Genomic DNA, 16758 nt, shown 5'->3' on the forward strand with positions numbered 1-16758 from the left:
TTTATGACACCTGTTTTCATTTGTTTCTTTGTTTTTACTTTGTTTTGTGAGGGTTAATGTACAGACACCTCTGCCGTTGCACATTTGATACATTTATTATAGATTTTTTGTGAAGCAAATTTCTAAAGGTAAACACCTTACTCTTAGCTTCTAATAAAAAATGAGCAAAAACAGAAGTAAAAGTTTTTGGGAAAATGTCTTGGAAAATTTCATTGGGAATGGATGGAAATGGAGAATGTAGAATAAAGTGGCTGGTAGGAACTCATAAAAATTCTAGCCCAGGTGTTTGACAGTGGCAGTGTGTACAAAGCCCTGTTGGTGGGTGAAGGACCATCAGTTTCTCCCATGCCTGGGGACTCCTTGGCTCTGTACTTATATTCATCAATGTCCCCCTGCTCTCCCCACCCCAAGCTTTCTTTCATTTTCTCTTCTAGACCAAATATCTGCATCCTGGAGAGCAGGTTAAAGTGCCCTATTTTACCATCATAGACCACTGTGGAATGCATAGCGTAAGTGACTGGGAAACCCCTTAATTTTTAGTTCTTTGATTCTTAAAATGAAGTAACCCATTGTTAGTCTATAAATTAGAGGAATTTTCCTTAAAATCAAGAGAGAATTGATGCATTTTGTATAGGTATTTCCTTTTCTATTTTTTCATGTAACTTTTCCTTAAGGAAAATGTTACAAATTCTAAAACTGTTCCATATTAGTCAGCATATTCTTAACAAGCTGCTTATCTTGAGGGAAAAATAATGATTTGCTGGCAACCCTTGGCTTGTAGATGCATCACCCCAATCTCTGCCTTCATCTTCACGTGGCATTCTCTCTGTGTGCTTTTGTCCTATGTCCACATTTCCCCTTTTTGATAAGAAAGCCAGTCATTTTGGATTAAGACCCATCCCAAATTTATTTTGGCTTGGATACCTATGTAAAGACCCTATATCCAAGTAAGATCCCCTTCTGAAGTATTAGGGGTAGGATTCCAGTCTATTTTAGGGGGAGGACACAATTCAACTCATAACATAGGGCATAGTTTTTAGCATTTGCATTTGCAAAATATTTTTTTAAAAAAGACTCTCCCAACAGTGTTTCAAAGCAGGTTTGAGTTTGTGTCTTGAAATGTCAGTGTTGCAATCTGCTTTCCTTACACTTTAGTTTTTATAGTTGAACCTTCCTTTAATGGAAATATTTACAAAGAAAGAAACAAAATGAAATATTTTTTGATTGCTTGATTTAAGAATAGGGAATAAAAGCTATGCTATTTAATAAGCTTCTATATTCATGTGTTTACATTTTGAAGACGTGTACTTTATTTTATCAGTAGTGAATTCATCCTTGAACTACATTTAGTATTTGATGCTTCATTTTGTTTTCATTAATTTCCTTGCTAAATGATAAGTGGCATTAAAGTCATGCTATTCTGAGTTTGCTTTCTGAGACAGAGTGACGCTGCATTATTGAACACTTTTATCCTTTCTTTTTAAAATTCCTATTTCTACATCATCTAGGGAAATTGCCACACTTAATGCTACTATTTTATGAGCAGGAAAAACCCAGGCTGTAAAAGAAGGAGGAAACAGTGGAATATGTGGGATGTGGGTAGAACAGACTGGCTTGTAACAGGATTTATTTAAAATAATATTGTGACTTACTCGATGCTTGTGACAGTGCTCTAGCAAGATTATTTCATTTGATGCTTACAACAACTCTATGGTAAGGACAGTGTTTTGGTCAGGGTAGGTTAGGTTATGCTGTGAAAACAAACAATCCCGGAAGCTTATTTCTTGTTCCCATAATGCCTGTGGTTGGTCCATGTGACTCTCCAGGACAATTGTTCTCCATGAGTTGGTTCAGCCTTCTAGTCTGTTTTGATGTTAAGGTGCTCTTATCAACACATGCAGCCACTGCAGTAGGGGAGAGTTGGCTTAAAGTCAAGTGCTGATGATTAAGGCCTCCCCCTGAGAAGTGATACCCATCACTTTTCTTACATTTTATCGGCCAAAACAAGACATGTGGTTATGGCTAATTTTAAGGAATTTAAGGAAATGCAATCTTACTATGTGCCTGCAACAGATGGGAATCAGATACTCATGGACAATAATATGCTTGAAACAATACCACCTCCCTTTTCCAAATGTGGAAACCAGGGTCCAGAAAGGTTAGGGGAACTGCCCAGGGATACAGAACTAGATAGTGATGCAGCTGCTACTGAAACCTCTGTCTGATTTCAAAGACTAAGTTCAACCACTTTGTGTACGGCCTTTCATAAGAACAGATTCAACTACCTTGAAGATGGTGTGATTCAAATGTTAAAACTAATTGCCCCAGTTTTCCTTATGGAGTCCTGTCGGTAAGGATTTAGAGGAAATGGGGAAGAACCAGGTGAGGCTTCCTTTGAGTCTAGTCTCTGGGGAAATTTTCTGGACCCTTTCTCCTCTGTGCTTTCTCTCTTACCCTTCGGGGTAACCTCTGAAGAAGCATCTGAATATTCCCAATAAAAGAGAGGCGCCAAGCCAGTAAAGGAAAGATTTTGCATTTCTTTGCTTTGCTAGAAGTGAGGTAGAAGGTATATAGTCTTGTAATTATTAAAAGGATAACAATAGCGAGTTATGCTTGTGTGGCAATTTGTAGCCGACAAAACACATTCATGTATATATAAACTGAAAATGACAGCAAACCTAAATGTACTAATTGACACTGATGCCCTATCAGTGAGGTGCGATGGTCAAATGAGACCTGGGGCAGCATCAGTGAAAGAGACTGACTGGCATGAAGCAGGGATTGGGAACACGGGCCTTGGGGTCAGATCTGGGCTACCTCCTGGCCCATCACCTAGGCAAACAGCTTTGTCTCCCTTGGGTTTTTCATCTGTAAAGCAGGAGCAAAATGATGACTTCAGGGTATGTTCTTAAAGGATAAATGAGGTGAGGTTAATAAAGCATTCAAAGTACCAGGTATGTAGGTCCATACTCAGTAAATACTGGCTGATCGTATTATTATGGTGGTGGTTACTGCGGGGATTTAAAAAATAAGACATGGGGTTATGAGGCTCTATGTGCAATGGTAGATCGTAGTGGGGAATCTTACAATCACTTCTGGAATATGAGAATCACTATCACTAGGGATAGTGGAATCTATTTTGAGGCTGGCATGCCAGGATGGAGAAATTACCTGAAACTTATCTTTCCATGATGTGCTGAAGAAACTAGCAAGTTCTAACTTGGCTAAGAGACACTTAAGCAGAGGCTTGAGAGCATGGGCTGCTGCTGTGTTTGGATCGCTGAAGGGTTGTCCTACAGAATAGGCTTTAGAATTCTTTATGAAATTAAGAAATAGTACAGTGAGGGAAGTTGCAGGGAGAAGGATGTCAGTTCATTTTGGGAGAAAACAATCAACCATGGACCAGGACTGGCTTGGGAGGTAGCGCGTTGGCTGTCATTGGCGGTAGGAGCACTGTTCGTATGGGTATTGGCAGGATGTTGGGGATTCCGGCATCAGCTAAGTGATTAGATTAGAGAAACCTTAATTGATACTCAATCCTCAGTTTTGTGATTCTAATTCTGGGCACTCAATGGAATCATCCAGTGGGATTTTTACCAGCTGTAACAGTGTCTCGGGCCCCATTCCTACCAATTAAATCAGAATCCCTAGGGAGGAGGCTCCTGTGACAGTGTTTTCACAGATCTTCCCAGCTGATTCTATTGTGCCACCAAATTCGATGACCACTGTTTTAACGGAAAGGAAGTAGATGCAGTTGGCACTAGCCCCAGCTGCATGTCTCAAAACTACAGGTAATCAATTCTGAGCAGCAGGAGAGAGTATCATTCTGTGTGAGAAATAGTAATGAAACAGGACAGAGTTTGGTTGGGCTTGGCTTTGTTGAGCCCCCAGGATTGAGGAGTTCATCCAAGCTGATGTCTCTTGTCATTTTGGCTAATAGTTTGGGGAAAGGGTTGAGGTCCACGGTCAGCTGAAGTGCCTGCCACAGAACTCCCTATGCGGGGGACCCAGGGACTATAGATGCTCAGGATTCAACTATAGGAATGAGTCCATTTTCTCCCAAAGGAACTTGCTGTTCATGTTTACTGGCTGCTGAGTGATTCATACGGCACTGGGGGAGATGTGCTCAAATGAAATGTGTTGCTTCTATGTAAAGTAGCTTATTTCTTCCAGGATACTCTAGCCCACTGATGCAGCCCTGCAGAATAATGCAAATTCTGCTGTGACTGTGTGTGTGTGTGTGTGCGCGCGTGCGTGTGTGTTTTGGGATGAGGAAAGACGGGAACGCACATAGAAATGCACATTTCTAGGTCATAGAGCATGCCTTCACACTTCCCTCGTCTGACCTTTATGCCAGAAGCATAAGAATGACCCATTGTCCACTGGCCCTGGAGCTCGGTTGTTCCTAATCTCTGGACGCTCAGTGGCTGAGCTGGCCTCCTGCCTGGCCAGTTGGCAGCTGTCAGGGTAGCCCCGTGTATCCCAAATTTGTTCCCGCGTGGCTTCTTCCTGCCTGATCCCTCATCCTCTGGCATGGCATTTTCTCCATGACAGTCTGCCCCTGAACTGCCCTCGCTGCCGCTTTGGTAAAGGCTTGCACCGAAAGAGTAACAGCCACTGGCGAATCCAGTTTGTGTAAGCAGCATCAGCAATGGATGAGACCTCCCCCAGACTGGAAGAAGACTGGAAAAAAGGACTTCAGCGAGAAGCGAGCTGGCAGGTAAGTGATGTCCTCAGCTCCAGACGGACCCAAATCTCTCTCTCAACTCTTAGCCCAAGTCTGGGTAATTCACATCAGTCTGTTTGCACAAATGCATTCTCTGCAGGCACGTCCATTTGGGAAAAAGTCATCATTAATTTCCGTTTCTTTGTAAACCATGCAAATAAGACTCCAAGTGAATTCCTCTAGATTCTTGAGCAAGCTAATGGAGTTTTACAAATCTATAGAGGTTGCTAAATTTATACTTTCTTAATAAAGGCCCTTGAATTAACAAGTTGCAGGTGTATATCAAAGGAAATGTGGAGATTTGGTTTGTGTGAGTATAAGTTCATTGCGAGATAAAAATTTAATACAACACCTGTCATCAGACATACACTATGGTGTTATAGGAGCTTGGAATAAGGGGCTTGGTTTTAACCTATTTTAATGAGGTGACCATTCTTTTAATGCAGCTTGCATGCCTTTCTTATTTATGCCGAACCCATAATAGGTAGAAGCTTGGTGGTATGCAGAAAGTTCGAGCTAAAGGATTCATTTTGGTGTAGAGGCAGTTTTCATTAAAATATGCAAAGCAGTAATGTTTATATGTTACAATACCTATTTCAAATTAGCAAAATTATATGCTCCTGCCTCGTAAGCTGCCAACTGAAATCCCTTCCTAAATCCTGCTGAATGGCTTTGATTACTCTTCTTCACATTATACATTACACACCTCTAATGCATATTTTTACGCATCCACTCCATTGCCATTTAATTAGACAACAATATTGAAGAGCGATGCCAGAGCTTTTTTTTTTTTTTTCTCATGCTGCTGCCTTATGGAAAAAAGAACACTTCTGTGCATGAAGCATTTCTTATGGGTGGTGTTGGATAAAGTGAAACTGTGATTTTCCATTTCGTCTAGAGCAGAAAGTTTCCTATAAAAATGGTGATTCAAGATGAGTTGATTTTCAGCCTCATTTTTAAAAAATAATTCTCCATTTTTTTTTTATAAATGGAGAAACTCTTTTCAGAAGATTTCTCCTTTGCCATAGAGATTTTATTGAAATGTAGTACTGATATTGACAGGTATATTCTGTTCTAAGCAATGTGATGTTAAGTAAGGTGCTTCGGAAAAACATCCTCCAGCCTGTCAGGGAATTGGAGTCCTTCCACTTTGAGTGGGAGTGTTATTTAGGAAGCAGGAAAGCATACACATGAATCTTGGCATGCTTCTTTGAGAACGTCACATGGTAGGTCCCCAGGGGGTCTAAAGAGATATTCAGATATTTTATGGCATGTTGATGTGACTTTTCGATTTTTTGTCTTTTGTTTATGTTTTCCTTTAGAAAGTTGGCATCTTTTACACAGTCTTCCTTTCAAGGGAGGATGAAGGGAGGAAGGATGTGAGGAGATGACTCAGAGATCTCTGTGGACAAAATATTTAAACTAGGAACATGAAATCCAAATGTTCTTGAGAAAAAGCATGTGTCCTATAAGGGTTAGCATCCCAGGAACCTTTGGCTTAGTGATTTCCCAAAAGGCAGACAGTGAAAGTGTTCTCCAGGCTCCTGGCCTCCAAAGATGTGATCCTCTACCAGTTGACTCTTGCCATTGATGTTATGGTAACTGAAGCTCTCCCTGTAGCTGGTAGAGGTACTGGTTTTGGAAAGGGCATCCTCCCTGACTCTGGGTCATGCCTGGCACTGTGGGTCACAGTGTGTCAGTCCCTGCTTCACTGCTTCTGGTGCTCTGCCCGCACTCTCCAGCCATCTGTGTCACCGTGCTGGGTCCTCACATCCACAGAGTCACCCCATTTCAGCCAACGCTCAAGCTGTCCCTAAAGGAGGAAATGAAATCTGATGGCATTTGTTGTAAGACCTTTGTCGTGAGAGTGACTTCTTTTGGTTATTCATGGTAGTGATGGAGTTGGGGACATATTAAAAACAAATCATGACTGAAACTGAAGCTTCAATTTAACCAAGTACTACGTCTTGATCCAATACTTTTTTACCTAGCTACTATTTACCAAGCAGTGCTAGAGTTTGTGTGTGTTTGTGTGTGTGTGTGTAAACAAACATACATACACACTCCAATCTTCCTAAGAAGCCTAAAAGGTGGATATGACTACCCGCATTTTATAGATAAAGAAATTAAGACTCAAGGAGGTTACATAACCCGTCCAAAGCCATCCAGTATTCAAATCCATTCCTGTTTGGCTCCAGTGGTGGTGCTCTTCCCACTTTGACTGCTTTACCGTCTGAACTGAATTTTATCTCATTTTTTATCTCGTGGAATAATAGCTTATGAGCAGCTGTGATGTGGGCAGGCAGGAAGAAAGAGGAAGAAAACAAAAAAGCATGACGATCTTCTAATGGAATAATCAATTTCTGAATCATTAAGATTTTAATAAAATGTTTTTTGTAGTTTATTTTTTAACCCTTACTCTCTTCCAGGCTCTAAGCTACATTTTTAATTCTTACAAGTACTCTGACAGACAGATATTATTTAATCCTATTATACAGATGGGGAAACTGAGGCTCAGCAGTGTTAAGGAACATGTCCAAGGTCATACAGCTACATTATCATCTGAGATGATAAAAAGGGATGTGGACCCACTCAGACTGGCCCCAAAGCCTGTACCCTATACAAGGCTGCCTCTCAGAGTTTATTTTCAGATTACAGATTGATCATACATATTTTAACTATCTCATCTCACCATGATGTGATGACATCTGGTCCTTGAGAACTCCCCTGATAGTTTTTTTTTTTTTTAATAAGTTAAGATTTGGGCAAAAATGCCTTGCTCCCTCATTTTTCCAGAATGTATTTTAATTGGATGCTGTTTGCCTTAAATGAACCAGCTTACCCATGGAGTTGGAAATGAACTGGATGCAATTTCTAGAATCAACTATAAACCTAAGAATCCATTTAAGAATATAACCTGTACTGAAAAACCAAGAGCAGAGTTAATCTCTGGTCTCACATAGCCCATTTCATCTCTGGGAGAAGTTGGGAACCAAGATGGCAGTGACTTAGGCCACCAGGTAACCATCTGACTCCTGGCAAAGTTACTAAAGGCTGCTTCTTAAACCGAGCTGATCATGCTTGAATGGGGCGTTGGAGAGAAGGTGGGAGGAGGCACTGATGCTTCATTGTTCTGGGCAATGGTCAGTTGTAAGACATTATAGAGGGGCAAAGGACTCATTTCTTCTAATGAGGTAATGTTTTATCTTGGGATGGTCCCCTTTAAGATTGCAGTGTGGCCATTGTGAATTCATCTATCAATACTGTCTGCCTGTACCTGTCTCCCCCACCAGAAGATGAATTCCTAAAGGGCAGAGATGCATCTTGTTTGCCTGTGTCTCTGCCCTTAGCACTGAGCCTGTCACGTGCTTAACCCTGGTGATGTTTGCCTAACTGTAGGGAATTGCCAATTTGATCTGGAAGAAAGCTAAGATGTAATGTGGCCCCAACGCCCTGATTTTACACTTGAAGAACCAAGGCTGAGGAAGGCTAAGTGACTGCCCTGAGCTCGACTGCTGGTTAGTGAGGAGCAAAAAGTGTGCACCCCCTGTTTAGCTTTCTTCCTTTTCCCTGGATTGCTTCCCCATAAACTTCCTAGGTCTCAACTCTCCCATCTGTAAAATCGGAGCTAGAATATATTACCTGTGTCTGTTTAGATGCCTCTGTTTATCACAGTATCCCTGTCTGGGCACGAGCAATAGCATAAGGGTTGAGAACATGGGATCTAGGGCCAGACTTCTGGGTTCTAACCTTGGTGTTGCCCATTTCTAACTGTGTAACACTGGTACAGTTTCTAACCTCTCTGTGCTTCAGTTTCCTCACCTACAAAATGGAGATAATTATCCTAGCTACCCTATAAGTTGTTGTGAGGATTAAATGAATCGAGTTATGAAAAGAACTTAGAAGAACCCATCAGTAAGTACCGTTTAGTGACCCACAGTGCTCACTATACATGTCAGCTGCTCTGTATCCATCCTCTGTTTAGTGAGATCAGCCATTCAATGTTTTCTTGAATGGGTATCATGTGCAGAGCACATCCACACTTAAGTGAATGAGAAGGTGACCAGAGACATTGCCTTTGAACTTGAGGGGTCATGGTGGAGAGAGCACAGCAGGTCCTTATAGGATGTCCTAGCCACAGAATGTTCCATGTGTCACGGACGCACAGAGGAGCGGCCTTCCATCTGCCTAAGGGGTTGCATGGGGGAGGTAACCTGGCGCTAACTAAACAAAGAGAAGGACTTAAGCCAGACAAAGAGCTAGGAAGAGTGTTTAGGCCAAGAGAGAGAACACGTCAGGGACAGGAAGGACAGAGTCTCCAAAGTATGTGTCGAGCAGCCAGTGTCCTTTGGTGCTGGCCTTTCAGGGTGAGGCAGGAGTGGTGATGAGTCTGAAGGAGCAGGAAGGAGAAAGTTCCTGTGTGGTCAGACCAAACAGCTTCAAATGGCAGTGGACAGCCACAGATGGGTTTTAAGCAGAGGCATGACATAGAAATCAACATTTTTTTAAAAAGACATATCATTCTGGCTTCAGTGTGGAAGATAAATTAGACTGTAATCAGACTAGAGGCCAGAAACCCAGCTAAGAAGCTGCTTCAGTGAGGGCTGGCTGGACCGTGGAAATAAGATGGAGATGGAAGGTTAGATTCCAAAATATCTAGAAGACACCAGCCTCTGGATTTGGTGATTGATTGATGCAGGGAGTGAGGGTGTGGAGACTCGAATGGCTCTTTAGGGTGGCTAGGTGGTTATCAGTGACATCATCTGAAAAGAGATCGCTGGAGAGGAAGATGGTTTTTGGGCTCATGATGGTGGGGGCAATAACTAACTTAACAGTGGAGGAAAGTTAGAGAAATATGAATATGAATCCTATAGTATTTTATACCAGCAGGCTAAACAAAACCCTGTGAGGACTCAGAAAACCCAGAGAAGGTGAGAATATCAGGGATATGACCAAGAGCTTGCAGCCAGAGAGCCTCAATTTGTAGATAAGGAAGTTTCAGAGAGGTGAGGATCACCTAACTAGTCCATGGAGCCTAGACCAGGCGGGCCCAGTGCCCAGCAGGTCTGTGGGAAACGGTAGGCCTGGAAACTAGAGGGCCTGACTGGGGAAGGCCTATTGGACTCAGATGTGTGGCCTCAGGCAAGTCCCTTTTCTCTTTCTCTCATATGTTTCCTCCTCTGTAAGATGGGAAACACCACTTCCCAGGTAAAAATTTAGTGAAATAATGTGTGTTTGAAAACATTGTGTCTGATGTAAAGCATTCTATAAGGGTATGATTTTTATCTCTAAATAACTGAAAATAAAACAGAACTGTATCATTGAAATAATACCAAATGCACACATAGTTTCGTGTTACTCTCCACCTTGCCTTCCAATTCCATGGTTACTTTGCATTTCTGTTTCCATGCAGGAAGGAAAAAAAGTATGTTTGAGGTTGTTTCCTGCTGTCAGGAAAGAATATGTTTCTTTGTGTTTGATACACCCCCACATTGAAATCGATGGAATTGTGGTTTGTATTTTGAGTTTACTTGATGTTTAGAGAAATCTCTGCTTCAAGATACTAATGTCATCTATCAAATGAGCAAATTGTGATGATGGGATAAAATCAGCACCTGAGGATAGAGACTGACCGGTTCTAACTTGATGGCAGGAGTATGATGGATCTAGTAAGAAATGTTTTGAATGTAGAAACCTTAAGAGTTTAGGTTAATCAGAATACAGGCTCCATTTTTCTTCTGTTGTTACATTTCTGGCACAATGGTATGTTTGAGAAGTCCCCTGCTTTTTTGCTGATTGTAATTTTTTATTGCCTTCTGAAGTATCTGGGACTCATTCATTCATCCCTTCATTGGGTCCAGGAAGATGAAGTGTTTGATGTTCTTCTGAGATTCACACACCATCGATTTATGAAGCTAGAAGAGACCTTGGGATGCCATGTCACTGTTGGTTTTCACCCTCCATGCTCCTCACTCTGAGCAGAAGCAAGTCCAAAAGGCTGAAGACTGATGACCTTCTGTAGCTTCTCTCCATAACTCTTTCCTGGGTCTAACAAATGATTCTTAGGTTAAAGAAATGCTTCCTTGTGGCGGATTTAAACCGCACCCGTTGCAGCCTAGGACCAGTCCTGCCCCTTCATCCTCCATGGAGGTGGAGAAAAACAGCTCAGTCACTGTCTTCAGGAATCAGCCTTCCTGGCCTTGAAGATCATTATGAAAGCAGCCTTCAGCTTTTGCTCCTCAAGGCTAAGCAACCTAAATCCTTAGGAATAATTCTTCATTTCCATCTTCTTGAGTTTCTCTGAACCTTTTCCAAATCTGTTCACTACCTTTAGATTCTATAGCCCAAAACTCTCCAAGAGGGTCTAGCTCGGGCGAGCCAGTAGTTGTGCGCTGTTCATTTATGCAATTAGCTAAGACACGTGTACTGAGCTCTACATTTTAAATAGACCTCTGGGCAAAGTCCTGAGGGTACAAAGATCAGTGAAAATAGCATAAGGTAGCACTTAAGAGCCTGGTTCATACCATGGATCACTCTTACCAGCTGTATGACCTTGAGCACGTTACATAAACTCTCTCAATTCTTTTGTGGGCAAGATGAGATAATGACAGTATCCACTTCATTGGGTTGCTGTGAGGATTAAGTGGATAAGTACCTGTAATACACTTAGAATAGTGGTCGATGCATAGTTGTGGGCACATAACTCTTGTTATATAAAGTAAAAATTAATAAGGACACAGATCCTGCCCTCTAGTTACACCCACTCTATGTGGAAGGATGAACTAATAAATAAACAGCTAATTACAGGTCGGTATGTTCAGTGCTCTGGTAGCAGTCTGAGCACATGGGATGGAAGTTCAGGGGAGTGAGAGGAATTGTGCCCCAGGAATCTATCAGGAGTGGCTTTGTGGTTCAAGGAAGTTGGACTGTTTGATGCATGCCTTAAAATCACATATCATTGACATAAAAGGCTGGGAGAGACGTTGGGGTGACATCTCCTTGTTCATGCTCACTTGACAGACGACCAAGTTGGGTCTTAGGGGAAGAGTGAGGGCTTTCCAGGTGATGAAGAGGGTGAAAAGGCATTCCAGGCAGAGGGAGCCTTGTGAACAAAGAACTAGATGAGTAGACATCTGGCTCATGTTTGGAAGATGGTGAGCGGCTGGTCATGTCACAGGGTGTGGTGGGCAGTGAGGCTGAAGGGGGCTCTTCCATCTGGGTGGCATCAGGATGTGAGTGGAGCTGGGGGCCTTGCTGAGGCCTCTGCCGTATCCTTAACCTAATCCATGCTCCTGGGCCTTTACTTTAAACAGATGTGTTAGGGCAGCTGCTGCAGCATTTGCTGTTTCTCTTCTAGTAGTTTTCTTACTCTGTCTTGGATCAGAGTTATGTATCAACCCCTGGAGGCCAGAATCTGATCTTCTTCATTTTCCTGTTTCTCTCAGAGCCTAGCGTAGTACCAGGCACAGGGTAGGCTTAAGTCATGTGTGTTGAAATCAGGTTTGCCGGGTGTAACCAGTGCCCTCATCCGCCTGTTCTAGGACAGCAAGTTGTGCTCCTGCATGGATGAACATGTGCTAATAAATGAATCCAAGGCTTTTACAGTTCTCAAATTTGACTCAGTTTCGAGCACCTCTTGGGAAGAGAACAGTGTTGTGTAAAACCCAAAAAGCCAACACGAGAGACCAATTCACCCCGTGGTGTGTCCGCCTTTTCTGTTCAGCTCCCTGTGCTCCCGTGTGCCACGTTCCCGGCTGGTTATTCTGACAGACACCCGATGAACACTGAATGAGTTTAAGACTGAGACGCTTCCCTTCTCGAACTCTCTCTTGAGCATTGACTTCTGTAGGTCACAGTCCACACTGCTCGTGGCTGCAGAAGATTCGAGATGTGGAGGGCAGATTTTAAAAGAAAGTTGAGGAGAAGGCAAGCTCTTGACTCGCTAAAGAGACATATATGTTTTACATCAAGTTCCCCTGTTGAAAAAATGTCCGAAGAAGTGAGAAATACTCTGGTCATAGCAGTGGGTTGAATGCAGCGATTCTCTCACTTAGGGAGCAAAAGCCGCAATTTTCTATCTAATTCACTCCTCAGTCATTCCACGGCCCCTGTCTCAAGCTCAATTTCAGCTCAGTCCCCAGTACACAGAGCCACTGTACAGTGTATGAAGAAATGACCGACCAGAGGGACCAAGGGGAAGATGGAGCCGTGTGGTGACCAAAGCTTGAGTTACGGAGTAGCCCTGGGATTCACGTGGCATCTCTCCCCAGCGCCTCTCACAAAGGCCATGTAAAATAGGTCATTTCTCCTCTAGCCTTTAAATTGTAAGGACCTTCGCCAGATAGGCTAAGATGATCAGACACAGCCTGATGCTTCTGTTCAAATGCTCACCACATATATATGGGGAAACAGACAAATTTCCTGGAGACTCAGTGGGTAGTGCCTGGATTGAAAGTTCACTGCCTCCCAGGCTTTGAATTGAAATGGAAACGGACTGGCTCTCTGCAGAACTCCATTACTGTTGATGACTATTTGTCTTTTTCAGAGGAGTTCGAGTGAGCAATAAATATGACTGCTCTTGAGGGAGCGTGTCCTGAAAACAGCTGGATCTTTCCTTACACGTGTCAAGTGTATTTCAGTTTTCAAAAGCACATACCCGTTTGCACTCCTTTTTCAATCTCATAGAAGCCCGGCGAAGGAAATGGCAACTGTGTTTTTATTATCAGTCGTCCGATGCATAAACCAAGGACTGACAGGTTAAGAGCCTTGCCCAGCAGGACCAAGACTAGGATCTGAGACTTAGGTGCCATCCTGCGCTTGTGTGCTCAGATCCAGCTGCCTCTCTGTTCACTGGTCCAGGGCCAGCTTTCCTAAAGCTTGTGAAAAAAAGGGTGTTCCTGAATGCATACTTAATTAGCCCCAATCAGTTGTCCCCTTCCTAAAAAAGGGTGACACTTAAAGCTAAAAACCTGTATGTAATCATTTCTGAGGAAGAGCTTCTCCCCCCAGCGCCAACAACGAAACTGCCTGGTGGAGAAGCAGGATGTGCATGTTCCTCCGTGCTGATCGTGGTGCTTGAGGCATGGGCTCCGTGCGGTGGTGGGAGTCCAGCAGGGCTATTACACAGTCAGTAATCCAGGGAAACGCTGCAGAAATACATAATTTTGCGTAACACTCTAAAAGACTTTATTTTTAGCATTGCTGGATTCCTTTTTTTTTTTTTCCCACATTGGAAAAGGAGGCACATCTTCTCCCACAACTCAGCTCCTTGCCAGGATGTGACTTAAACAGCACGAATCACCTCAGCCCCACCTTCTGGATGAAGCAGTTTTGGTGAATCAAGCTTCTGAACGAATAAGACCAAATGTTTTCTTTAGAAATATTAGGAGACTAAAATGGTCAAGAGGTCACGTAGTACAGCTTTTTTATTTTTGTGGGAATAATAATAAACTCTTAAGTACACTGATCTCTGAAATATACTGTTTGTTGATAGTCTTGGTGTTCACATGTAACTTGAGGATCCGTGGGGAAGCATCCTATGTTGCACTTTTTATGTCTGTGTTTCATCTGCCTAAAATCAATTGACTCTTCTCTCTCCCATCTCCTTTCTCAACCAAAAAAAAAAAAAAAAAATTAAAATACCTCCTAGTCATCTTTAAAAACTCCTATCACCAACTCATACGTGCTTGAAATTCTAAAATATAATATTAGTTATACTCCAAGCATAAACTCTGGAGTCGGACCAATGTAAAATTGAATTCTGCTTTGCCATCGACTAGTTGGACACCTTGGATATATTTCTGCTTTAAGTCCTCAGTTTCACTACCTTTAAAATGAGACGATGATAGTAACTTTATTCTAAGATAATTATGAAGATTAAAGGAAATAATATACCTAAATCCCATGGCAAAATGACTAGCATCTAGAAGGCACTCAGTAAAAATTCGGAATTATTATTCTTATTGTAAAGGTGTTTCCATCAAGGCCAGGATAATGACAATGTTGTTCACAATCCCATTTATGCCAACCTACTCATACATGGAACAGAACTAAGACATAGAGGAGACAAAAAAGTATATGATCAGGTAAAATTATTGTCTATATAGGAAAGCAAAGATATTTAGAAAAACTGAAAAATTATTTTAAAAAAATGAGAGTTGAGTTAGTTGATTCAATATAAAATAAATATATAAAAATTAATAACTTTCTGGTATAGTAGTGATAACTAGTTAGACAAGATGAGTACTGAAGTCATTCAAAATAGCACTAAAATATAAACTATGTAAAAATAAACTCACTGAGTAATAACACAGACTCTGTATGAAGAAAACTGTAAAACTTTAGCAGGAGACATAAGGAAGACTTGAATAAATGGAAAAGGTGTCATCTTCCTAGAAAGGAGGAACAAATCCTCTCAACAGCTTAATTATGACCAAATTTTTGTTAAATTGCATATAGTAAATTGAAATATACACTTGGTACACTAAAAAAACCCTTAATTCTTCTCAAATGAATGTATATGTGTCATGGAATTCTAGTTGAAATCACATTGCTGCTGTTGTTTTCTGGAAACCTGACCAGGTATTGTAAAGTTTATCTTGAGTAATAAAAAGGATGAAAAAGCTAAAAATACTTAAGAAGAAGAGCAGCAAAGCAGGCTTTTCTCTAGTAGGTGTTGTAATGTACTATAAAGTTATGGTAATTAAAACAGGATGTTCTGGAGAAAGAATCAACAGACAGTGGGGTTGAAATACGCCAGAAACAGACTCTAAGAAAAATAGGAGTTTATGATGTGGATTTGGTCAAGATTAGATTACATATTAGTTGAAGAATTGACAATTATGCAATAAATGGTGTTGAGTCACCTGGTTAACTGACTGGGAGAAAAGACAACAAATTAAATTCCAGGGAGAAAGAGTAAAATGTAAAACATTCAAAACATATAAATAAAAGGAGAATGTATAGGCTAATATTCATCTGACCTTGGAATGGGTAGGCTTTCAGAGCATAAAGAAAGAGAGTGACAATTTTGATTATGTAAAAATCTAAAAATTCTCCATGTCAGAAATGTAATAAACAAACAAACAAAAATGCAACAAATAATAAAATGGAAAAATATTTTTGACAAGTCTGATCTAAAAGGCTTGCTGTTTGTAACAAATTGAGAAATTTATAAATAAGAAATGATGTAATACTCCGCTTGAAAAAAATGAGTTTGGCCCATGAACAATTAACAATAGATACATGTTATCAATAAGTACATGAAAAAAATTGTAATCACGTTTGTCAGCAGAGTTATTCAAATTAAAACAATAGTGGAAACACAAAGATTTTGAAAAGCAGTGATGTTGGTGATGATGTTGGTGATGATACTGGTGATGACAGGATGAATCCAATGTACCGACAGCCTCTGACTCTCAGGGGAGGGTGTAAATTCTTGCCGCTTTTCTGGAAATCAACTAGAGAATATGTGTAAATCACTTTAAAATGATAAAAAAGCTTGACTTAATCCTATTCTAGAAATAGGTATTAAGGAAGTTATCTGAGACAAAGATAAAACTTCATGTAAAAGGATGCTTATTTTGTTGTTGCTTATATAAAAGTTTGACTCATCCTAAAATTCTAATTATAGGATGGTCAAGCATACTATGATATAATCATCAAAAACTGTGTTTCCCATATTAAGCATGGGGGGATGCTTTTGATATAATATTAAGTGAAAACCATGGACAGTATACTTTTTGGGTTAAATATGGAAACTGAAACCCAACAAAAGAAAATAAAGACATAAAAAAAAAGGTTTAAACCCCAAAGACAAAGAAAATGAAAGAGGAGATGATATTGGGAAAGAAATGTCTACTGGATTTTGAAAGCTCAAAAGTGAATTTAAAAAGAGAATAAACAAATACTGATTTGGCACAGCATTAAAATAATAGTGAATTCTAAGCTTTCAAGGGGGAGAAATCAACAAAAAGCAGCTGTTTGGTACTGCCAAATTCTGAAAATGCTCAGGAATTGGATGGGCCAAGTAT

The 16758-nt window shown here is 41.0% G+C and overlaps 1 protein-coding gene across 3 annotated transcripts in view; it reads left to right on the forward strand.

Annotated features, from left to right (window-relative positions):
• Nucleotides 1–4590: 4590 nt before the first annotated feature.
• Nucleotides 4591–16758, forward strand: part of PPARGC1A (PPARG coactivator 1 alpha) — a 291472-nt gene continuing 279304 nt past the window's right edge. The window contains exon 1 of one of the 3 annotated variants that reach the window (XM_074349734.1): nucleotides 4591–4720. In XM_074349734.1, coding sequence (XP_074205835.1) covers nucleotides 4652–4720 — 69 coding nt within the window. In that variant the 5' untranslated portion in view covers nucleotides 4591–4651. The remainder of the gene's footprint in view (nucleotides 4721–16758) is intronic. The other 2 variants (XM_074349718.1, XM_074349733.1) reach the window with 2 other exon arrangements.

This window comes from Camelus bactrianus, chromosome 2, assembly GCF_048773025.1.
Source record: "Camelus bactrianus isolate YW-2024 breed Bactrian camel chromosome 2, ASM4877302v1, whole genome shotgun sequence".
Classification (NCBI taxonomy): domain Eukaryota; kingdom Metazoa; phylum Chordata; class Mammalia; order Artiodactyla; family Camelidae; genus Camelus; species Camelus bactrianus.